Source organism: Toxorhynchites rutilus, chromosome 2, assembly GCF_029784135.1.
Source record: "Toxorhynchites rutilus septentrionalis strain SRP chromosome 2, ASM2978413v1, whole genome shotgun sequence".
In the NCBI taxonomy this organism is placed as follows: domain Eukaryota; kingdom Metazoa; phylum Arthropoda; class Insecta; order Diptera; family Culicidae; genus Toxorhynchites; species Toxorhynchites rutilus.
This window is the reverse complement of record NC_073745.1, coordinates 112807926-112834697: the sequence shown is the minus strand read 5'-3', so window position 1 is coordinate 112834697 and position 26772 is coordinate 112807926. Positions and strand designations below refer to the sequence as shown.

General features: G+C 38.5%; 1 protein-coding gene across 1 annotated transcript; it reads right to left on the bottom strand.

The window, feature by feature from the left end:
• Positions 1 to 303: 303 nt before the first annotated feature.
• On the bottom strand, positions 304 to 23434 carry LOC129766052 (uncharacterized; the record flags this gene model as incomplete). The annotated part of the gene is made up of 11 exons (XM_055766505.1): positions 304 to 873; positions 934 to 1184; positions 1246 to 1702; positions 1772 to 1908; positions 2123 to 2129; positions 16584 to 17000; positions 17058 to 17317; positions 17383 to 17655; positions 17712 to 17861; positions 17921 to 17930; positions 23360 to 23434. Coding segments are annotated over 11 exons (2562 nt in total), but the record flags the coding sequence as incomplete, so codon positions are not given.
• Between the last annotated feature and the right edge of the window lie 3338 nt (positions 23435 to 26772).

Below are 26772 nucleotides of genomic sequence, written 5' to 3'. Positions count from 1 at the left end.
AAAGATTAGATTTCGCAACGAAAACACAACTGTCAGGCAGTTTTGTTTGAGTGTGCGTCAAAGAAAGACTACATGAAGGACTTGAAGGACATACTTTATAGATTAACTTCGATGAAGACAAAAACACAAGCCAAACGGCTATAAACTAAGTTTATGATCCTGATACTGTAAAAGCAAATCACGTGCAATTTTGTTTTCACTGATTCCGATCCGGTAATTTTGATGTCAAGGAACCGCAACATATTCGAACTAATTATGGAGAACGAATAAATGATTAAACGAAGAATTTCATTCTAACTTGGTTATGTCGACTGTCAATTTATTAATTTTTTGCATACCCAAACGAAGTTACTTATGTAACAATGAGATGGTTGAAATACACACACCTAATGCGACCACAAATGACCAGCATGCACCAAATCTATCTGCAGCGGAAGATAAAATATCCTGGTTCAATACATTCCGCACCAAACCCTCATCCGGTGCATGCGAGACCGCTCGTATCAACATATTGGGATCACAACATATGCTGAAGCCCTTCTTGGCTTCCGTACCGACGATGGTGTTCCATCCAGTTCGTTGGCATATATTCGCACAAGGCAACTGCGAATCTGCCAGTTCTCCTGCTAAAGGATTGTTTAGCGTAACGAATGCAATCCCTGCATCCCTGCTGGGAGACTTCACAATCTTCCATATCCATTCGGGTACCTCGGTCCCGTTATCCGCTAGCGAAACTGATATCGATTCGTTCTTTTCGTTAAGAAATGATAGCACCCCAAGGGTTCCCTGAATCACAAGCAAATCTTCCTTCAGTGCGTTCGCGATATTACGCGTGAGAGACTCGATTTTTGCCCAATTACCGGAGTTGATGACCTGCGATTATTATATAATTGAAAAAAACTATGGAAAAAAGTAACGCGAAAATCTCCATACATTCCACTGAGGAACAGCATTCGCATAGAAGAACGACGCGCTTTTCCAGCTACCAAAAATACCATCCCCATTCGGAGTCAAATGACCGCGGGACAAGAACTGCTCATCTTTGACAATCAGTTGTTTTCCTCGTTCAGATCCAAAAAGGTTGTCGAATCTATCCAGTTGGTAATTTTGATCGTACATAGTATCTATTTTGTCAGGCATACCATCTTTTCTCCAGCTAGCATCAGGAGCATTAGCGGCAGCATCTGGATAAAAATTACTTAATAAAAAAACGCTATACAATCTATACCATTAGACTTAGACTACTTGCAATCGCAGCTCCCGGTAGAATGTGACTCGTGTACAAAACAGTTGATTTATCCCATTTTAAACATGATTCGATGTATGTGATGAATAGATCATTTTTCGCCTTGAACCCAATCTGATGCAATGTTCCACGACCATTTCCACATAATTTCTCCGTGGCCATAAACTCACCGATCACTTCCGCCTTACATTTGAGATCGGCCGATTTGACTGTTTCGTTTACTACGCTGAATTGTGTATCTTTAAGACAAGATTTATAACTGAGAACCTGGTTAGTTCTTTCCAACGCATTGCCGTCACCCGAGCAGAGAAGTGCTGTTTGCTCAGAAGTTGTATTCCACACAAGCGATGACCCATAAGGTGCCCACAGTTTAAGAGCGCTACCCTCGTGTTTCAGGTAAACCGGACACAGTTTCTCAGGAATGTCAGTCTTTATCGATACGGAACACCGAGGACCCTGTTAGAAGTTGATGAAGTTATCAGCAACAATCTAATTTAAAAAAAAATGGGACTCATGTCAACTTACTCCGGCAAGCTCCGCTTGACACTGTCTGATGGCTGCCTTCGTGCTCTGATTAGAACTGGCCAAAGCAATAGTGGTAATTATGAATGCAAAAAGGACCACGCTGAGAAATGTCACCAACTTGTTGTTCAAGATAAGATCTGTTGGGAAACAATCGAAATGAAGATATTGTGAAACAGAAAAAAACATGTCAATGCGAGCTGATGATTCACATCCGCATCAAAAATCAATTGAAGAAATCAATGTTCAATTACAGAGACTAGTCACCGTGCAGCCGTATTGCTCAATGATTATGAACATTCAGTTTCTCTTTTCGTCAACACTGATTTGTTAGTTTACTAACAAATTAATTACCTTTAAACTGCCTAAGATAATCGTTGAAGCCCATTGTTGCAGCTCAACCAGAGCAATTTAGCCACTCGATTTATCCACTTCTTAACCTCGCTACCTGCACCATACTCTCGCACCGATTGACTGAATATTGCCTCGATTGTTCGATCGAGAATCAACTCCACGATAAGAATTGCCCAATACGGCCGAGATAATAACCCACCTGATAACCGCTTATCTAATCGCGAGCGAACTAAGGGGGATATCTGAGAATCATGTTGAGCGCACCTTCGTTGTGTGAAATATGTTCGCCCCTTTAGCCCCACAATACTAACCTACATTACTACGTAACGTATTTTTTCGATATTGGATGTGCTTAGAATTCATTCATAGAAACACGTAAGTTTTCCTCAATTGCGGGACCCACTTGAATGTAGAATGTAGTCCATGTTCACGGTAAGTCAGAAAAAATCGAAGACGATACATTGCAAAGTTATTCTTCGTCATGTTAACGTTCGGCCTGGAAACGAAACCGGGAATGGTTTCCCGAAACTTACACAACTGGCATGAAAAATAGAATAGATATTTAGAATAGATATTGTCTTTATTGAGGAGACTTCCAGCCGTAACTGATTAGTCTCAATAACATAATAACATAACGTCTCTTTGAAATAGAAATCAGTATAAACGAAGCTAATACGCCTCGTTCTATTTTATGTTTTATTGAAGTTTTGAATAAATCTAATTTATTACCAAGAAATTCAACAAAAACAATAACAAATGGCGGAGTTATTCGTGTTTTTTTATGAAACATTCGGGTAAACATTGTAGGATTTATATTTAACGACCTCTGCGTCTAACTAGCCCAAAAGATAGAAGTGGTATACAAAGACCGCTACAAAATCTTTTCATTTGTGATCTCTAAAAACGTTCGGTTTTAGGAAGATTGATTCCCGTGAACGTGAAGTGACGTGTTTTTATTTTAACCCATTATAACTTAAGAATACCCTAAGACCTAAGACCAAATTAGGTGGAACTCTCTAATTCATCATACGAAGTCTGTTCAAAAAGTATCACGACTTTCGAATTTACGCGGGTTACGTATATTCGATTCTAGATTTTTTTGTGGAATTATGTTGGTACTCATGTCTCTCACTTGTCAGCATACAAGTACGGCTATTTTGAATGTTCAGTTCATTTTTGACAACTGATTTTCTTACGCGTGTTTTGGTTCATCTTAGATTTTTGCCTATTGCCTATCTCTAGAGAAATCCCTTCGTAGTGCTGAAGCAAAATCGGCTATGGCTATGGAAATGCTTAATGGAATGGGATAGAGTGGACCACTCTATCTACAAGAGCTATTCTAAAAGTATCATGATTTTTGTATACCCACGGATTACTTATATTCGATTTCAGTTGTTTACCGACACGCTTTGCGTCGTTTACATCTTTTCGACTCTCCGAGAACATTTTTTCGAACTCCGATAAACGTTGTTTCGCTCCAAGGTAGGTTCACCAGATGTCACAATCAACATTCGGAATGTGTTCGCGCACTTAATTTTGTTTTTCACACAAAATTTGATACAGATTCTTTGATCCATTTTTGCAATAGGCAAAAATCGAAGATGAACCAAAACACGTGTAAGAAAAGCAGTTGTCAAAAACTATCTGAACATTCAAAATAGCCGTACTTGTATGCCGACAAGTGAGAGACATGAGTACCAACATAATGCCACAAAAAAAATCTAGAATCGAATATTCGTAACCCGCGTAAATTCGAAAGTCGCAATACTTTTTGAACAGACCTCGTATTATGGCTCGGTAAACTCAAAATTGCAATTTGGAATGGTTTCAAGGTCAGCATGTCTAATGTTTGAAATTTCATGCGCTCAGATTCATACAAACAAATTTCAAGTTGTTATCATGTTGTCATCTTTCGGATCTATGAAAAATATTACAATTTTACACTTGTCTCGTTGCATGAATTTAAACTCATTTTCAAGATAAAATTTACGGAATTCATATGCTTACTTTTTCGTCTCCATTTGTCACAACTTTGCACCAATCAAAATACAGATAAAATAACAGATACTGGCAGAAGATCGTACACACACATCGATTTGAGTTGTGATTTTTCTTATGTTTTTGAAGAAAATGCTTTATTTATCATCTAAATTTACGCCTTCAAAATAGACCCCTTCTGAAGCAATACACTTTTTCCAACGAACAATCCAGTCATCGAAACACTTTTTAGAGCTATATTCAGGAATAGCCTTCAGTTCACGCAGCGAATTCGTTTTTGTGTCTTCAATGCTATCAAAACGGGTCCCACGAAGCGGTAATTTGAATTTCGGAAATAAGAAAAAGTCTTAACCATGTTTCGTCGCCAGTAATTATGTGATGGATGACCGTAGGATCAGAATTTGATCGTTCAAGCATGTCTTTAGCCACCAGATTGCGATGAAATGTTTGAAAAATGTAGATCTTTTGGCACTAGTCATGCTGCGACTTTTCTCGTGCTCAAAACATCAACCAAAATATAACGGAAGAGCTCTTGAGAGATATTTAATTCACGAGCTAGCTCTCACAAACTTAAATAACGATTTCCGGGCACCATTCCTTTTATTTTGTCGATGTTTTAATCAGTTTTTGACGTGACAAATCGTTCATCACTTCTCGGCAGTCTTCGAACGCATTATACCAGTGTTTTTGATATATTTGAATCACCAAATATATTTTGCAACATTTTCTACGTTTCGGCACAAGAAATTTTGTCTGCAACACAAAATTTCACACAATATCTTTGACCAATGGAATTATCTATATCAAAAATCGCTGAGCAAAAAAAATCCCTGCAACATTGCAATTCTAAAATGGAGACGAGGATAAATGAAAATAGAGAGGGGTGGAAAAAGTGCGTTAATATAACGGGTATTTCATCAGGGACTTGTAAATTTCTTTTTTAACAAAATACAGTTTTTTTTTAGATATTCAGTTCATATTTATTCCGGTTGTATTTTAACTTTTACATTTTAGAATGAAATTCGATTTCGGTCACATGACCACCACGCGCCCGTTTACAATTTTTTACTCTTCGGCCGAATTGTTACGAAATAGGCGTTGGATGTTGTGTCTTAACTTTTCTAAAGTTGCTGCCTTGTAGGCATACCCCTATGACTGGACATAAAATAAATTCCAATGGTGTCGCATTAATGATGCGGCCAATCGACAGGTCCATTTCCCGAAATAACACGTTACTAAACCTACGAGGGCGGTCCGATAAGTACTCAGCCTCATCACCCAATGGTGTCAGTATCGCAAGAGAGATTACTTATCGTGTAGTACATTCTCGTAAACAACTACTGTCAAAATTTCAGCCGAATCGGACTCGTAGTTTGTTTTGACCGTGTGTGGAAGCGAGCGTGTCCGCGGATTTTAGAAAAATGGAAAAAAAAATAGAAACTCCGCCGCCGTGGGTCGAATTGCACTACGAACTGCTGCCCCATCCACCGTATTCTCCATATTTGGCCCCGAGCGACTTTTTTTTCTTGTTTCCAAACTTGAAAAAGTCACTCGCCGGCCAGAAATATGAATCGAATGAGGAGGTCATCACCGCCACGGGGGACTACTTTGCAAACCTCGAGAAAACGTATTTTTCAGATTGATGAAAGAAGTTGGAGCATCGCTGGGTCAAGTGTATCGAGCTTAAATGAGACAATGTTGAGAAATGAATCCCAACTTTTCCAAAATTTTTGTTTTTTTTTTGTAAGCTATGTACTTATCGGACTATCCTCGTACATTTCAATGAATTTCAATGAGTTTCCTTGCTTGCAGAGTGCATATGGATTAGTAATCTGTTGGGCAGGCAAAAGTAATAGCTGCATAGGATTTATATGGATCGACAAGACTGAGTTTTGTTTGAATAATTATTTTAGTGAAATAGTTACAAAAATGATGCGGTACTTTATATTTATAATGAACATTCGTGTACAAATATCCTTAATCGATGCTTAGTTCCGCCAAAAAAAAAGCGATAGATTATGTTGAATTTAAGGACATATTCAGCCAGAAAGATCAACCAACTCCCAGTTATGATTTCTAGGTACCTGACAGAAGTTAAATATGTTTATAAACAAATTGATCAGAAACGGTGAAAATTCGTCTATTGATCAATCCATAGAAAAAACAAGAAAGCATTCAAACATGAACTCGAGCCTATATGACTTTTATCTTGATCCAAATATGTAGAAAATTCTTTCTGCCAATTTTTTGATCCAAATCTAGTGGTAGAGTCGCTCAACGACCTTCACGAAGTAGGCACTAGTAAATTGACTAATATGCGTCGCATTTTTATTTCGTGTTTAAAGCAGTATTCTTGTCTAGAAATTTGAAAAAAATCAAAAATTTTTTTCCTTCATATTTTGTAGTTTAGGTATTCAAGAATATACCCTAGAAAGGACTTATCGAAAATCCTGTTATTTACCGAGTTAGAGCCATTTTAGTGATGCGGTATCTAACCTGGTACGGCCATAACAATGAACTTCAAACGCTAAAAAAATGACATTAAAACTACAGTCAAATTAGCCGGAATTAAAGGATGGTTATGACCACGAATGATAGAATGAAAATAGCATATTTTCATCGCTTTTCCGTGTACGTTCGACAGAAAGAGATTTTCTTTACTGTATAGCAGTGGTGTAGCGAGACCGGGTGATACCCGGGGCGGTTGTCTTAGGTGTCACCCTCCAATGAAGCCTTGACATCAGTGTTTGTTTCGTTTTTAAACGGTTTTATTTAGCTTGCCCTGTAATATGTTTGTAACATGTTTGTCTGTAACGCCCCACATTAATCCCACAAATTTGACCCCCTTCCTGTTGACCGATTGATCTGAAATTTGGAACACACCTATATCTCTGCAGTCTCTATAAAACTGCGTATTTCATGGTCTTAAAAATTCAAGATGGCGGCTGCTACAAAATGGCGGATCACATATTTTCTTGGATCTCCATCAATATGGGTATCAAATGAAAGGGCTTGACTAGTAGAATACAATTATTCATGAAAAATACAAATCCAAGATGGCTGCAACTACAAAATGGCGAACTACATATTTTCTCAAAACCCTAACAAAATGGGTATCAAACGAAAAGGCTTGAATAGTAGGACACAATTTTTTTTAAATACATATCCAAGATGGCGGACTACATATTCTCTCAAAACCCCTCTAATATCAAACGAAAGGCCTCGACTAGTAGAACACAGTTTTTTTTTATGAAAAATGCAATTCAAATATGGTGGCCACTACAAAATAGCGATTTATATTTTTCTCGGTTGTGTCCCATTCAACCGAATTCCATTCACCCGAAACACGTTCACCCGAAGCACATTTACCCGAATGTAACGCATACACGAATGACATTCACCCGAATGTAATAAATACCCGAATGCAATATATACCCGAATGGACATTTACCCGAAAAACATTTTCACGAATGCAACGTTTACCCGAATGCAACATTTACCCGAATGGGATGTTTACCCGAATGAAGAAGGAAAAATTCCGACAAATCAGTTTATGAGTTTTGTCGAGTCTGCTGTTAGGAAGCTACGAAGTGAACTGAGAAATTGTAATGAGGAAATTCGAAAAAGATGTTGAAGACTTCGCTGTGTCATTTTTAGAAATTAGTGTAGGCACAATTGACATGCTGTCTTCTTTCCTTTCCGTATTGCTCTTTAAGACCAAGAGATCGTTCAGAAATGAGCATGGGTTATGAAATATTCCGAAAATTAAACAGGTAATTTTAACATAAAATTTTTTAATGAAAATGTGAAAAGAATAGATAAGAAAAAATGGTACTTACGTATTTGCCGCCGCAGCGCAATTTTTATCATGAGTTTATTATTTCGTGATGAAATTTATTTCGAGATCAATGTAATGGGGGCGAAGTCCCCATTTAACGAGGATAAGGAATCGAGGCGGCACCAAGCCGCCGAGGTGACGCAATCCAAGTAGGCCGCCGACCCGCTGTCGGAAGCGGCGGCCTCTCGCAAGCAAACCTGTGTTCCACCAATTGCCCGGATTGTTTGAAACATTGGAGACGATCCTTTAGTCAGATCCGACCGCATTTTTTTACTTTTCATTATTTTGAAAAGGATTTTATTCAATGCCAGTATTTCTCGAATTATACTTCCCACGAAAAATACTTTTTGAATGGAAATGAAAGTATGAGACAAATATGATCTTTATATAACACTAATCAGAATTACATATACAAATACAAATACAAATACAAATATAGTAAAATTTGTGTATTATTTGAATATATACTTCTTTTGGGTAAGTGTCGCTTTCGGGTAGATGTTACATTCGGGTAATTGTTACATTAGGGTAACTGTCGCATTCGGGTAGATGTTGCACTCGGGTAAGTGTCAATTCGGGTAGATGTTACATTCGGGTAGCTGTCGCTTTCGGGTATTTGTTACATTCGGGTGAGTGGAATTCGGCTGAATGTCTTTCGTGTAACTGTCATTCGGGTGAGTGGGTTTCGGGTAAATGTGACACAATCATTTTTCTCAAGACCCAGTTATTATGGTTATCAAATGAAAGGGCTTGAATAGTAGATCACATAACTTGAAAGCTCCAAACCCAAGATGGCCTCAATAACAAAAAATCAAATTACTTTTTAAACGCTTTTATATAGCTTGAACTGATTGTATGTATGTACATATGTTTATAGCGTTGTCCCACATTAATAGAAAGTTGACCAATAGGAACTGACCGATTGTCCTGAAATTTAAAAACAACTTTATTTCTACTGTAATTGCAAAACTGCTTATTCCATGTCCTTGAAAAATCCAATTCGACCGTCGCTACAAAATAGCTGATTCCAAATTATCTAAAAAAAATGTTTATTGGGATATGTGTATCAAACGAACGAACTTGACTTGGGGAACACACTATGTACTGTTTTCGATCCACTCAATATTGATATCAAATGAAATGATTTGACTAATAGAATACAGTACAATGGTTTTATTGTAGAGAAATATTATATTGAAACATGTAATGTACTAAAAACTAGAAAATAAAATAAGTAAAAAAAACCTTTTTAAGTTAAACGATTCCATTGTGATTAAACATAGCAATGTACTAAAAACTAGGAAATAATTAGGCAAGTAGCAGTTAGCAGTCATTCCTTCATTAATCTAGGGCACCCCTCTAGCTTCACCCCTTCCTTCATTAATATAGGGCATTGATGAGACTAAAATAAAATCGTGGGACATATACTGGAATCGTTAACTCTGGATAATGGAAATTAAACGTGCCCCACGATTTTATTTTAGTCTCATCAATGCCCTAGATTAATGAAGGAAGGGGTGTGATAACTGCTACCTGCTACTTGCCTAATTATTTTCTAGCCTTTAGTATATTGCTATTTTTAATCACAATGAAACCGTTTAACTAAAAAAGTTTTTTTTACTTATTTTATTTAATTTAAAATCATATTTATCGAACCCCGAAACATATTTATTTTAATATTAGATGAAACGAACAGAAAATCATATCTTCACGCGTCTCGACTTAACAGCAGCAAATTTTCTGAACAAAAAATCAATATCAATAGACATTAGTTCATTCACTTTCAATTGACTAAAAAGCCAATTCATTTACAGGGTCTTCCAGATTAAACGCTCACGCAAAAAAATCTTATAGCTCCTTATAAGAATTTTTTTTCGCTCCGTCGATAGTAACACTGCATTCCCCACATCGGAACGATAATATTCGGCTAATCGTTCAGTCTGATCGGATAGTTTTTAGCGTCAAGACGTACAATTTACAAGAACGTGTATTTTTAGTGAAATTGTATTACTCGAGCAACCGAAGCTTAAATGAAACTTTATCCTCTAATGGTAAGAATTCCAACATTTCTCGTCGTCGATCACTTCCTCTGGGGGTACGTGAAGGACCGTTTCTATGTTAATAAGCCGCAAAATTTGGAGAAACTTAAAGAAGAAATAACTCGGATTTTCAACAGCATCGAAGAGGTAATGTTAGAGTTGTGCATGAAGATTTTTGTTCTCTGTTTAAAACGCGTTATCGAAAAAAGGAGTGGTCACATCGAAAATGTACTAAAATAAGCTTTTTTTTTTTTTAAATTAAAATCGGCTCACTTCTGTAAAAGTTATTAAAATTTGTTGCGTGAGCGTTTAATCTGAAAGACCATGTACCACGTTGAGCCTCGAGTTGGAGGATTGACACTGAATTTTCCGTTTGAGTCGCGCAGGTTTCATTTTTACGAACTGCTAGTAGAAAGAATTCGTGCGCTCGATCTATTATTTAAACTATCGCCAAGATCTCACGAAACTTCAGTGGTCTTGATGAGCAAATCGTAGTGTGCATAAATGTCCTTCGAGTTTGCGACAACTTTTTTGTCATCACACGTATGTGGGTCAGAAGCATCTCAGCGATGAGTTGAAACTGTTATGCATGTTATCCACATAGGTTCAAGGAGTGGTTTATAGACCCGATAAATACGCCTTTATACTTTACTTTCTCAACAAAACGTGAACTGCTCCATTCGATCCTGACATCGTTGGAGCGTTATCGAACGATTGTGAAAGGCACTTCATGAAATCTAAGCCGTTACTCTCCAGTTATGAATGATCGTTACTCAAATCAGCAGTCTTTTTTCATCCGTAACGAAAAAAAAATTGTAAGGGGTTGTATCTAGGACACGACCGCATATTTTCGACGTAGATCTACGCAATTATATTATGCTATCCACTTGCTTACCACTTCGAATATTATTTTAGAATGCATCGAAGTTTTGTAATAGATTACGTTCTTCGTTACAAATAAATTCGATGAACGTCCTTTTACGTTTGATATGATGCCTAGGACTACCGAAAAATGTGAACGGAAAAATTCCAAACGATCATTGTATGTTACATTTCCCTCTGAAATTATTGCACATCTCATGTTTACGTAGTTCTCGAACCGCGAAAGTTCATTCACCTCTAGTATCTGAAATGACGATTTTCCCAGGCTTCTCAGTTCAAAAGTACGTTTTAGAGAAACATATTCCGGTCTGCACAACGACAAGCGAGCACAAAAGTACTCAACATCAAAAAATGTATCTGCAAAGCGGATTCCCCCAGTCACATTAATTTTGAAGTCCGTGTTAGGGAAACACAGCTCAGTGGGAAAAAATACTCCCGACTTGCATGTTTTGACAAAGCGGATTCCCCTAGGCACTTTGATTTTGAAGTCCGTGTTAGGGAAAAACAGCTCGGTGGAACAAAAATACTACCGACTCGCATGTATATTTGCAAAGCGGATTTCTACAGGTACATAAATTTTGAAGTATGTGTTGGGGAAACCGTAAATCGGGCCAATCAAAACATGGCAGTTAGGGTGTTTAGATAACGCTTGACATTTTACAGTTATTCATTGGTCCATCTCATGAAAAATAACATTTTATTACAAATGATAGACGCGTAGATATATTTCCTATCAATTGATGCAAACATCTTTCCGATCTGTTAAGAAATGCTTGAGTTATAAGCATTCGAAATATGGGTAGGGTTAGCATACAAATCGGCAGAACAAATGTATGAGAAAAATGGAAGTTCTCCCAGTTTTCATGAATTTAAACCGTTTAGAGATTAACGAATTGTAATGAACAGCATATCAAACAAATCTTAGAGAATTTCCGATTCGATAGGTATGCAAATCATGAGAACTCGTTCACAGTGAAAATAGTTATTAACGTTAACTTTATTTCATAAAATGTGATCTGTTTTCTGATTTGGCACCCTTCCTGAAAGACATAGTTCTACGTCAAAAGATAGATTCTTTTGCGTGGACCATGGTGAAATTTTGGACTTGCCCATTAGTTCCGATATTGACGTAGGACTACGTCTAACCGGAAGATATAGGGGGTGAAATGGAAATCTAGGCACTGAACAAGTAGGAAAAAATGCAAGATTTGGAACGCTTATAACTCGAGCATTTCTCAATAGATCGCAAAGGTTTTTGCATCAATTGATAGGAAATATATCTACGCATCTATCATAACGAATAACATTTCATTTTTCTTGAGATAAATGATTGAATAATTGTGAAATATCAAGCATTGTCCAAATACACTATGTGCCCATTTTTGATTGGTCCATTTTGTGCTCCTCAAATCGTACCGACCAAAACGGGCAACCAGAGCAGCAGCGAAATAGAATGAAGCACGATTGGAAAGGAAAAAGAAAAAAATGAGGGAAACATTGGTCGCAGTCTCACACATGCGTAATTCTCGAGCCAGCCAGTCAGCTTAAAAATCCCCTCTCCGCTGCCGTAACGATCATTCTCTACACCACATCGTTTCGCATCACCTCACATCAACAAACCAACACAAGCAGCCATGGTTGGATATGGCAACGGAGGAAAAGTGAAGGGAAAGGCAAAATCCCGCTCGAACCTTGATCTGGAGTTCCCGCTCGTGTTGATCTGGAGTTCCCCGCAAGGGTAGCTAGGTAGCTAGGTGCACCAGTCCACCTAGCCGGCGTTATATAGCTTCGGCCGCCGAAGTGATCGAGTTAGCTGGCAAAGCTGCTCGCGACGATAAGAAAACCTGCATTCGGAACAGAACACATTCGGTTCGGCGGACATCAAGACAACAGGCAGTTGCAGCGAATGGCGAGTGGCAAACGCAATCGCAAAACGGCATCAGGTAGCAGAAGAAAAAAGTTTGTTCTTTATACAAACTGCTTTGGCGGCAAATCCAGAACAAGGCGGCATCGAGGGCGTTCGAAATGGTTTTTTTCAAAACCACGAGTACTAAGTTTTCTAAATTGGAACCATTCCATAAAACAAGGCGCTTTTCAGGGCCATTAAACCTTCCAAAAAAGAGTTTAGGAAATAAAGTTCAATGCTTTCTAAAACATTATCCAAAATAATAATAAAACACAAATTGATGTTTTCATAATTTGTTTGCCAGGATTTGATGAGTATGTGAATTTGGCAGTTGTTCTAAGCTTATTGATAGTTAGGGACTTTCCTGATTATTCAATTTTCACCAATTCTTAAATTGTTTCCAGATTTAAAGTACAGTAATCTATAATTAGTTCGACATTTAGCTAATTGAACGGACATGTAATGCGACTTATTTAGTTGGACATTTTTGTAAACATAGAGATCCAAATTATGACCCCACATTGAAAGTCGACACTGTACCACTGTCATCGCAAATGTTCAATTACAGGTTAAAATTACCTCCAATCCGGCACTGAGTGGTGGTAATGCGACGTGCCATTGAATGTAATTTACTGTAAAATATGTCACAAGCTGGATGGGAAGAAATTTTCCAACTGTGAAAGCTGTGGCGAGTGACAACAAATCGCTAAACAGGAAGGTTTAGCCGAACAAGATGGGGATATCGAGTGATAACAAAACAATAAACTCTTTAGACTTTTTGTGATCCTGAAAAGGACCCTTTTTAGTCTGTATGTGAATCCAACGAGCGAACAAATCGTAATGAATGTATTTTTTTGCCATCGCTCCCTTTTAACGCTCATTCGTTCGTCTCGTTGGACCCGCCCCTTTGGCTGAGTCTGCCGATTTGTCTCTATCCTGTGAGTGTGTACCGCTAGAGTATAAAACACGCGGACCCCAAAAAAATATCTTATTTTCTTTCAAACCGTAAACCGGTGTGGTTGTACGGCATCGGCATCGTGTACTCAACAAAGGAGGAAAAGAGAAGGGAAAGGCAAAATCCCGCTCGAACCGTGGTGGTCTGCAATTTCCCGTAGGTGTATCCGCCAATTGCACCGGAAAAGGTTGCTAGGTCGAGCGCGTTAGTACCTGTGTACCAGTCCACCTAGCCGGCGTTATATAGTTTCGGCCGCCGGAGTGATCGAGTTAGCTGGCTTAGGTGCTCGCGACGATAAGAAAACCTGCATTCGGAACAGAACACATTCGGTTCGGCGGACATCAAGACAACAGGCAGTTGCAGCGAATGGCGAGTGGCAAACGCAATCGCAAAACGGCATCAGGTAGCAGAAGAAAAAAGTTTGTTCTTTATACAAACTGCTTTGGCGGCAAATCCAGAACAAGGCGGCATCGAGGGCGTTCGAAATGGTTTTTTTCAAAACCACGAGTACTAAGTTTTCTAAATTGGAACCATTCCATAAAACAAGGCGCTTTTCAGGGCCATTAAACCTTCCAAAAAAGAGTTTAGGAAATAAAGTTCAATGCTTTCTAAAACATTATCCAAAATAATAATAAAACACAAATTGATGTTTTCATAATTTGTTTGCCAGGATTTGATGAGTATGTGAATTTGGCAGTTGTTCTGAGCTTATTGATAGTTAGGGACTTTCCTGATTATTCAATTTTCACCAATTCTTAAATTGTTTCCAGATTTAAAGTACAGTAATCTATAATTAGTTCGACATTTAGCTAATTGGACGGACATGTAATGCGACTTATTTAGTTGGACATTTTTGTAAACATAGAGATCCAAATTATGACCCCACATTGAAAGTCGACACTGTACCACTGTCATCGCAAATGTTCAATTACAGGTTAAAATTACCTCCAATCCGGCACTGAGTGGTGGTAATGCGACGTGCCATTGAATGTAATTTACTGTAAAATATGTCACAAGCTGGATGGGAAGAAATTTTCCAACTGTGAAAGCTGTGGCGAGTGACAACAAATCGCTAAACAGGAAGGTTTAGCCGAACAAGATGGGGATATCGAGTGATAACAAAACAATAAACTCTTTAGACTTTTTGTGATCCTGAAAAGGACCCTTTTTAGTCTGTATGTGAATCCAACGAGCGAACAAATCGTAATGAATGTATTTTTTTGCCATCGCTCCCTTTTAACGCTCATTCGTTCGTCTCGTTGGACCCGCCCCTTTGGCTGAGTCTGCCGATTTGTCTCTATCCTGTGAGTGTGTACTGCTAGAGTATAAAAGCTGTCCCCTTTGTATAGTCCTACGTCACTCCGGTTATGTCCCCGACATTACCCACCCGTCTTTTTTTATACCACTTCAACTCTTACTACCTTGTTTGTAGAATACTTATCCATGTAAAGCACAGCTCTAAGCCATCATTTCGAATATAAGATTAGTAAAATCTACAAATTTTTGAACAATTAAAAGAATTATGTTCAAAAGCATTTTTTGAACAATCACAGTCCAACATTAAACTTTTGTTCGTGCCATTAGGCACAGACCCTCATCCTTTTTCACTGTATAATATAATCAATCACTGAAGCGTGGCTTTTATTCAAAAACTTTTTTATTTTATTTTTAAGTATTTTTTTATCTTATCGTCGCGTGTGTCACCCCTCTGAGGGATGGTTATTGCTGAAACGATTTTTCTATCAACTGTCAACAACAATTCTAGTCTACGGCATCTAGACTTAGACTAGGACTGCCACTGTAAAGAAATTCAACAATTGAGAATTGCTTGCAAATTATATCTCTGCACAATTCAAACTTGGAATCAATCAACTAGAATAGCTTGTAGTCATATCGTTTCAGCACATCACCATCAATGTCAACGGGGCTACTAAGTTGAACATGTTTGATCTTGCCCCTTCTCGCCGGAATTTCTTTACTTTTAGTCGCTCAAATTCGGATATTAATCATCCCAATTGCCCTCAATCCTGCTCAACTGAAAAATATAGGGGGTCTCCGTAGCCACATTGGTTGCGTGTTCGCTTAGTAAGCGATCGATCGTGAGTTCAAAACTCAGGACCCTCATTGACCATCTTTGTGTTGTTACAGAATAGCTACGTCCACGCAACAATCATCAGCGATGGAGATCGATCCACGGTCGAAATAAGATCAATTGCTCTACTCTGCAAGACACATCGGGCTGCTGTTCTATAAATAACTCAACCAACAATGATCAATCAACTGTCTCCGCTGTCCTGGATAATGGAAGAACAGAAAGAAAACTTTTACGCCTAAATGGCTACTGTGTAAATGTACCATATGTAATGGTATAGAAGGAATACTGGCGAATGGCAACTGTGTAATGTACTATTTATAGATATGATAACCATGTGACATGTACACGATTAAAATTTGGCTCTGTTACAGCTAAAATGCTAATGAGCCTAAAATAAATAAATGGGATAAAAAAAAACTGAAAAATATTGGGTAGTCAAGAGGGAGTTTGAAAAGACAAGAAAGATGACTCGAGATTCTGCAACATATGATGACAAAAATTCTCCGGAATATTCTCGTTTTCATCCGCGAATTATTTTATTTTTTTTGAACGTGCCATAAAACATACTCTTATGAATTATATACTCACCAATTTTTTCTTACGTCGATTTTTTATTTTTTTCAGGACTCTAAGTAGATCAGACTTAATTAATGACAAATTTTACGAAGTTCATTATATATAAGAATTCATGGCAATAATTTTGATATTAGCTTTGATGATCGAAAACCAAATAACGTTATTTCCTAAGTACAGATCTTGCAGAAATATTTCTGGGTATGTCAGCAACAGCAACCTTCAAATCCGTAATCGTACAGCAATATGTGAATCCACGTTCAAAATTTTTGAATCGATCATCACTCCAACCGTACTGTTGACAAACATCTCGGCACAGCATTTCACCAGTCGTCATATTCCCGCGAAAGGGATCGTTGTTTGTTACAAATGCAATGCCAGAGTTAGTCTGGTTTGATATAACAATTTTCCAGAACCACTTGGGTATCCTAATGCCCTCCTCTTCGAGTGTAACCGGCACTAGCTTGCCCGTGGTATTAGGGAGTAGTAGTATATCGTGCACTCCACTGAACACAACCACATCGTCTCTCAATGCAGCCGCCTTTGAACGGACGAGATTTTCTACCACCAACCAATTGCCTGCGTTGATTATCTATGAAGAGACAAAAAAACTAAAGCATCAGATGGCTGAGTACGGAGCAGCACATACTTGCCATTGTGGAGCAGCATTCACGTAGAAAAAGGTTATCCATTGCCATGGTCTGTAGATACCATCAGCATCCGGTGCAAGATGACCCCGGGCCAAATAGTATGAACCGCCTCGAATGAATTTCTTAGCTTGCTGCAAAGATCCGAGCAGCGCTGATAATCTACCAAGTTGTGCTTCTTGTGTGTAGGAATTGGCGGGACTGACGTGTGAAGGTGTGCCAGCTACTTTGAACGATGGTCTGTATGATTCTTTGATTGCATCTGTAAGTTGTGACTGTTTTAGGATGCGAACGAGCTATAGTTCTTAATGCTAGGATGCTTCTTACACTCAATGGCTCCACCAGGGATCACATGTTTGGTATAAATTACCGATGCAAGTGGATTATTATAGCACACCTCGATGTAGGTCAAAAAACCAACATCTTTCACATCGAATCCAATCGTCATCAATGTTCCATTGATACCACATCGCTGACCCGTGTCTACAACATCTCCCGTCATTCGACCAGAACACAGCAACTCTGATGACTTCACTGGGAGGTTATCCAGTAGAAATTTCTGACCAGACACGCAGGTTAATGAGGCGGTGTTACTGCTCGCTACAATTAAAATCATAACATACTTTTGATTACGTGCTGTCAGCAGAACACTTTACCGTTTAACAACAAAACTCGAGAGCAAGCAACGGTTGTAGTTTCCTGCGATTTCCACGTCAGGTTGGGACCACTCGGTGACCATAGTTGATCGTTTTTTATGAAAAGAGGTTCCAGTGATCCCAAATCGTTCTGCAGATTCACAGTGCACTCTGTGACAATGACAATGAATAAGATGTTGTTGGTTCTGTTTGACCCGAAATAAACTTACGCGAATGCGCCTGTGCCAGCACCAACGCCAGAATAGCAGAACCGATAACAAAGTACATGTCGAGCCAAAGCATTCAAACAGAATGCTCGAGCGAATGGGTAGCGCTTGAAACTTTGTTCTAAACGCACGTACGCTAGAGATAAGCGTGGTCTGCAAAACGCTAGCGTAACCCTTAGTGGGTCAATGTCATCATACAGGCGGCGTAGCACTTTGGAGATGTTCCGTGTTTATCGTGGCACAAATCGACGTGAGACGTCAAGTGCTCTGAAAATTACTATGGCAATATGCAATATGCATCTTCAGTCATACAATCACCGCCCAAATTAACGAATATAGAAAATACATATTTCAAACGAGATTCACAACCCATTAAGGGTTAACCTTAACAAACTAGTAGGTATCAATAGATAACACTATTACAGCAGTTCAATTGTAGGAGGATAATTCAAAACTTATGCTGAGTATTTTTGTTTATTTATTATAGATGAATGTACTTTCTGGAATTTTGAGATTTTTTTTTTGTTTTCTTGCCTAGAATAACAATTACAAGTTATTGGTGTTTTTGCCATATTCATCCAACAATGATTGAATTTCTAGAATATCCGCATGAAAATCTATATCTGATTCATTACTTACGAATTTGAAAACATACTGTGACTCAAACGATTGCAGATCTCTTTTCTCTACTTTTATTAGTCGAAAACAAGCTTTCAAAACATTCTATTTAGATAATGATATATACATCATTTCAAAGCATAAATCTTCAGTTTATGGAATATTTTAGGAACATATTGACGTAGGACTACGTCTCTGATTTTTACATAGAGGGGTCACTCTACGAAAAAGATCATTTTTTTAAGAGTTTTGAAATGCATAACACGCAGAATCGTTTTAATGATATACAGTCAACTCTCTCTAACTCGATATCCAGGAGGACCATCGAGTTAGGGAGATATCGAGATACAAAACATTTTTTCATATTTTTTTTATCATAAGTTGTCATATATATATATATATATATATATAAGTGTAAGTGTCCCTATTATGGTACGAATTTGAATTTTTGATTTATCCCCTCAAAGTCAGAAAACATCTTTCTCACATGATTTTTTTTTCCAGAATCTATCAGGAGGTGATAGACGGTTACATTTCACGAAAAAAAAATGCTTCTACGCATATGTTCGAATTTCAACGATGACAGAGTTAAAGAATTTTGTTTTGTTTCGTACTCTGTTTCCTCAAACTGGCTCTGCATTGAAAAGTACGCTACATAAGCCGATTCTGTTGCTCTCATTTGAAATATGAGAAAATTTAGTGCAGGATACAGAAGTGGAACATCTAAATTAGTGGATTTAAATAACATGTTTTTTTTTATTAATTCGTTTATTTTTACAGGCTCAGTTACTTAAGTTTAAAGGAGCCGAATTCTTAAATATAATTTTAAAACTATATATATAAATAATTTTCTTACATCTATGGTTAGTAAGGTGGAAAACCGATTACTCGCGGTGTACTCGAGTTTAGGAGGGTGACATATTTTTAGGAGAAGGATGGAATATAAGGAAATTGTAACAATGTTGATGAACACTCATTTTATAAATCTATTCGTATATCTATAGTGTATTTACATTTCAACTTATTCTACTATTTGTAGCAAGGGGACGAATTACCCGCAAAGGAAGGAAAGGAGGGTATAAGGATGTAGGGACAATCACACACGAAGAACTATAGCTTTAAGGAAAACATATATATGGGACATGTAATCAAGGTCTAACCGAGCCAACACATCTCTCACCGGCACATTGGGCTGTCTTCCTCGGGCCCGAAGGGAGTTTTCTAAATTCGATCTGGCGACCAGATACACCTCGCACGACCAAACAATGTGCTCGATGTCGTGATAACCTTGGCCACAAACACAGAGATTGCTGCTGGCAAGATTGAAACGAAAGAGTAGTGCATCTAACGAACAGTGATTGGACATGAGTCGAGAGAAGGTGCGAATAAAGTCCCGACTCAAGTCTAGACTTTTGAACCACGGTTTGAGGCTAACCTTAGGGATAATCGAGTGAAACCACCGGCCCAATTCATCTTCATTCCACTTGCGTTGCCAGTTAGCGATGGTATTTTTGCGGACTAAAGAATAAAATTCATTGAAGGCGATTTGACGCTGATAAATATCGCCTTCAATTGCACCTACCTTTGCTAATGAGTCAGCCCTCTCATTACCCGGAATGGAGCAATGTGAAGGGACCCAGATAAAGGTAATGACATAACATAATAAAGGTAATGACATAACATAAAGGTAATGACATAACATAATCTTTTAGTGGGAGTAGGCCTGCCAAAACCTCGAGACTCATGGTATGCGTTGAGGGCTTACATCCCAACGCAATACGGAGACAAAGATACTGAATTCGCTCGAGTTTAATGAGGTGTGTTTTGGCAGCTGATTGAAAACAGAAACTGCCATACTCCATCACTGAGAGAATAGTTGTTCGATACAACATTATAAGATCTTCTGGGTGGGCTCCCCACCAGGTGCCGGTAATTGTACGGAGAAAGTTTATTCTTTGTTGGCATTTTTTACTCAGATACCTAATATGGGCCCCCCAAGTACACTTGGAGTCGAACCAAACCCCAAGATACTTGAATGACATAGCATGAGTGATCGGTTTACCCAAAAGTTGAAGCTTTGGTTTTGCTGGTCTATGCTTCCTAGAAAAAACCACCATCTCTGTTTTCTCCGTGGAGAATTCGATCCCTAGCCCAATGGCCCAGGTTGAAAAATTGTTCAAAGTATCTTGTAAGGGTCCTTGCAGGTCGGATTCGTTTGATCCTACGACAGACACCACTCCATCATCTGCAAGTTGTCTTAGGCTGCAATTTTGTGTAAGGCAATTGTCGAAGTCGCTTACATAGAAGTTGTACAAAAGGGGGCTTAAACATGAGCCCTGGGGGAGGCCCATGTAAAAGACCCGAATTACTGCCGAATCTCCGTGAAAAAAGTTCAAATGTTTCTCACAAAGCAAGTTATATAACATACCCCGAGAGTGTAATTTGTCCGACAAAACCTCTATTGAAACAGAATCGAAGGCCCCCTTTATGTCCAAGAATACTGAAGCCATTTGTTTTTTTTCGGCGTAAGCCATTTGAATTTCTGAAGAAAGCAACGCAAGACAATCATTCGTCCCCTTGCCCCTGCGGAACCCATATTGTGTATCTGAGAGTAGGCCATTCGTTTCAACCCATCGATCAAGGCGAAACAAGATCATTTTCTCCAACAATTTCCGTATACAAGACAGCATTGCTATTGGGCGGTACGAATTGAAGTCGGACGCGGGTTTTCCGGGTTTTTGAATAGCTATAACTCGTACTTGTCTCCAATCATCTGGAACAATATTATGCTCCAGAAACCGATTGAATAAGTTCAACAAGCGATGTTTCGCCACATCAGGGAGGTTTTTCAGCAAGTTGAACTTAATTCTATCCGATCCCGGAGCAGAATTGTTACATGAAAGGAGAGCAAGAGAGAATTCTACCATCGAAAACTCGGAATCAAGATCGCACCTACCTTGTGGTATATCTCGAACAATTTTTTGCACAGGAGCGGAATCAGGACAAACCTTCCGTGCAAAATTAAAAATCCATCGATGTGAATATTCTTCGCTTTCATTCGTTGAAGAGCGATTTCTCATGTTCGAGCCACTTCCCATAATTTTTTCATTGACGTTTCTCGTGACAAACCTCCCACGAAATTTCGCCAATAAGCACGTTTCTCCCTTTGATTAAGTTTTCAAATTGATCTCCAAGGGCTAAATACGTTTGAAAATTTTCAGGGGTTCCACGTTTCCGAAAAGCTTTAAATGCATTCGATTTTTCTACATAAAGCCATAGATTGGGAGACCTTCGACGAACCTGGAACCTGGGATGGGTTTCGTTTGAGCGCGAACCGCGCTGTCATAGATCAAACGAGAAAGGAAGTTATACTCCTCCAATGGAGGTAAACCATCTCTGGAATTGATGGCTAGAGCAATCGCGTCAGTATATTTTTTCCAGTCAATGTGTCTTGTGAGGTCATATGCCATGTTTATAGATTCAGAAGAATTCGACCCAATGGTGATGGAAATTTTGATTGGCAAGTGATCACTACCGTTGGGGTCCTGGATTACATTCCACTTGCAATCTAACGATAGTGAATTCGAGCAAAGCGAGAGGTCAAGAGCAATTGGGTTAGCAGGAGGTTTAGGTACACGTGTTGTTTCCCCAGTGTTCAAAACGGTCATATTGAAGCTGTTACAAAGGTCATATATCATCGATGAACGATTGTCGTCGTACTGTTCCCCCCAGGCAGTTCCGTGAGGGTTGAAGTCTCCCAAGATCAATCGTGGCTCAGGAAGGAGCACATGTCATGTTGTTTGCGGCTAACCGCAACTCTCGGAGGCCAATACAAGCTGACAATACAGAGGTCTTTGCCTCTGATGTTTGCATGACAAGCAACAGCTTCGATCCCTCCAATAGGTGGAAGGTCAATTCTAAAAAATGCATGGCACTTATTGATCCCCAAAAGCACCCCTCCGTATCTAACATCACGGTCCAAGCGTATAATATTAAAATCGTGGAAAGAGATATCATCTCGCGAAGAAAGCCAAGTTTCGGACAGAGCAAAAACATCACAATTGAAGTTATGAATTAAAAATTTGAATGTATCCAATTTAGGGATAAGACTACGACAATTCCACTGTAAAACAGTCATATCTCCGACCTCTCTATTTGAATTAGACATCAAGAGAGATAATCATAAGGAGGGGCCATGTTTGCATCAATTGTTGCAAAATTGTCTTTAATACTGGAAGCATTGAGATGACAATGGTTCTGATGGAGTCGGAAACATTAAAACACTTGAAGATTTGATCCAAAAGGTCAGACAACTTTATAAATCCCGATTGGGAAGTTGAACTGGACGGAAAAATAGGGACAGTTGGGGTTTTTGATCCCCTCGAGTGCTGGGTCATTCGAAGATTAAATATTTCCACGGAAGCCAGGAGGAACCTGATTTTGCTTGTCCGCTGCACTCGATTTTTTAGGCAAGCTAACAGAGGATATAACCGTGGGGACTTGTTCTTGAACTTTGGGAGTGGTCACATTTTTGCGCCGGGGATTCCCTTTGAAAATAAACGGTGTGCCCCCGCTAGCTGTGTCCGCTTCGTAGTCAGGGTGGGCGGCACCAGCAAAGGTGACTCGCAACGAGTCGGACGGCGTAAATTTAGTTTGGTCCCCATCATGGGAAAGTTTCCCGAGTTGGCGACAGTCCAAGATTTTCACTTCCATTCAGGGGAGCTTCTTGAACTTGCCTTTTCCATCTGCAACCCACGGGCCAGTTCCAGGTGCATCTTCTGGATAAACTCTGACACGTGGAGCGGAGACAACAGAGGGGGAAGACGAGGACGAGGAAGAGGACGAGGACGAGGACGAGGACGAGGACGAGGATGAGGATGAGGACGAGGACAAGGATTGGGTTGGATCGGGAGCATCAGAAGGGGGAAGCGAAATCGATGATGGGAGAGGGGGAGTGGAAGTAACAGTGGGTTGAGAAGGGAGGCTTGCAATTTTCTTAGAGGGGGGCTTGGTAGGATGGGCGGATTCGTCCCCAGAAGAATTATCTTCCTTATGAGGAACTCGTTTATGTTTTTTCCCAGATCTTGTATGAGATTCATTATCGGAGATCTCCATCTTTGGAGATCCTCCACTATTCTCCATTTTACAAAAATTTCTCAAAAAAATAGCAAGAAAAAAAAATTATGATAATAATATTAAACAATGAACAAATGAATTGAAATATGTGTACCTTAATATAAAAGTTGTTCCAATAATGCGCTCTACTGCCCTAATCAAGGAGAGACAGAGGCTACGCGCTACGGAGACAACACAATAGCGCAAGAATAGCTTACGGAGCCACGTGATGATGAATCCCGTTTGCGACAGTCACGCGATGGCGATCCCGTTATGCCGAATCAGATCAACAGCCGCAATCCGGCTCGCTGCAAGAGCGCTGCTTCCTTTGTTCCTTCGTTCCACTTCACAAAAGGTCAGGTCGAAAGCGGACAGCAATGACCTTCACTCGTACACGATTCACTCGTACCAATAGCACAATAGCAAAAGTAGCAACGCACAATACCGACACTGAACTTCACTCGTCAAGAGTTGGATAGCGAATGAAAAAAAAATAACATGTTGAAAGTGGAAAATTTAAAAGTTTGTATTTTTTTTAATGTGTAATTATTCATTTTATCCCAAAAATTCATACTAAACTTGATTGTTTCGATCAATCAAGTTAAAGCTCTCTGATCACTCAACAATTTGTTTTTTGACGCCCAATTTCTATATCTCTTAATTTCGCTACAATATCGACAATTCATTAAAAAAAATATGAAAAATTAAATCAAAATCTTCAAAAATGGCGATATTTTCAAACCACTGTACTCATAAAAACCACTTAAATTTCACTTTAACGTTGAAAGGTTACATTTTTCATGAAATATTTTAATTATACAAAAACTTTTTTTTCAAACTGTATATAATCGAGTCCAAAATTTGATATAATCTTATCATATATAATCGAGTCCGACCTGAAAAAGGAACTAGGTTAACAAAGAAAATATTGATTAAGTAAGTTATTCAAACTAAATTGTAACCAACACGCAGGAACTGTTCAATCACAAAGAAATGTTCTAATAGTTTAACATTAACATTTTCAGTTGATTTCAATATTCCGGACAGATTCTTCGGGTTTGATTTAACGTTCGAATGAGTAATTTAGACACAATCATCTGAACCTTCCTGAATATGGCCCAACTCGATAGGACTACTATCTTCAGCGTTTTTCTCAGCCTTTTCAACACTTTCCAATATATCGGTATCTGGCATCAGATCACAGCAAATCACATTTTAGTCCTTTTCGCTCTAATCATTAAATGACGTTGAGCAATCGAACGGTACTGTACTGTCAATTTTGAATAGTCTCAGATTCAACCTTATTGATCCAAGAACGTAAAAATATTTCAATCGAATCCAACACCGATATATCTGAATGGTCCCAGAGTGCATTTAAAGACAGCATGAGTGTTGAATAACATCAAGGTTAAAAAGCAGGAAAAATACCGTCGTATCCTCCATTTCTTGCAGTCTTCGTTTTACCAATTCATGGCGATAGTACTATTTCAGGTCCTTGCGGCTGAACTACGGAAGTAGAATTAGATGGAAAAAAATGTAAGCTTATCGATTTGAGCTTCGGTTGGAGAGTTTTTGGGTGCATTGTTCAGTTATCAACGAACATGTCTACCTTTGAGGAGAAAGATATATGAATATAACACACTATCATTACACATAATTCCCGAATGAATACCTTTCTCTTTCCTTTGGTATTTTTTTTTTCAAGTTGCATAATTCATTTCTCAAGAAGCACTGAAGTCATTCAGTCCTTGGTGTTGCTCTGGTATATCACTGGTTAGATTGTTCCTTTTTGAAACATCGTGGGTTTTTACTCTTTCTAGTGACCAGCAACGGTAGTTTATCGCTTCCGTCCATGTTGATTGTGCTTTGAAGTTGAGAATTTTCAGTTCCCAAATTCGCAAGCTTTCTCCCGAAGAATAGAACCTGAGAGAGATGAATTATTATCTATGACTTGATGGACACAAAAATCCATTGACCGCTCCAGCTTTTCGTTCGAGAACAACCTTATACGCTTCTTGTCTAAATTCAATTTTCCCTTCCGATACCATTTTTCTTGCCTAACATGGGTTAATGGTTTACTTTAATCGTTCATGAGTTAAACTACAAGTCTTCATCAAGTCGCTCTTACAATCTTTACGATGGCGATATTACTGAACATGATCAAATGCAAGTAAATTATCGCAACGTAACAACCTCGGAGCGAATCAGTGGCCTTTGGGCAACTTATTCTGAATTGTAACACGTTTCAGAAATAAAACGAGAATGTAATTCGTGCTTCAGTCCAACAAACTACAAGATCAACCGAATAAATTGACAAAATATGAAGAAATATGTTTTGAAAAGGAGGCATTATCATCATAATTAATCTTTAATTTGTTTTTTTCCGCGAATCAGGTATATTTCTCTTATAGTTTTCTTATAGTTCTTATAGTATTTCTTGAGTTATTCTTTAAGGATTTTCTAAGCACGTGAGAGGGATTCATGATTAATAACACTATTCCATATGATGACAATATGATTTTTTTTCTGATCCAATTCGATGTGATTTTATAATCTTGACTCATTTTTAAATTGCGATTTATTCAATTTGGATCATGTGTGCCTGTCATACTCTTGTACATGGTGTGCCTATCAATCAATGAAATTCTGGTTTGTTTCTTCCAAATTACATTTTCTTCTGTTTAAGGGGGGACCGCGGTCTGGAAAATCGAAAAAATCGTATTTTTTGTTTTTTGAATTTTTGGGAAGCTTATACCCTCAGAAAATGCCTTAAAAGGATTTTTCGATATTTGATTTCGTTGGAAAGGTAAAGCCAAAAGTATGAAGTCACCACAAGGGATACAGTATTGATGTACGAATTTTGAAACGCGTGTTTCTCGAAACCATGTTTTTTCAACTGGTGGTATCGATATCTCAAGATCTACACGACCGATTTGGCTGAATTTTTTTTCAGAATGTAAAAATGGGTTATCTGAAGCGTTACATAGCCGTTTTTTGAAATCTCATTTTTTCGATTATTTATTAGCTTCTAGACAGCGATTTTTCATGAAAAATAACTTATTGTTAATAACCACTTTGGCAATTTTTCGAATTTCCAAAAACCCCTATGTAACGCTTTAGGT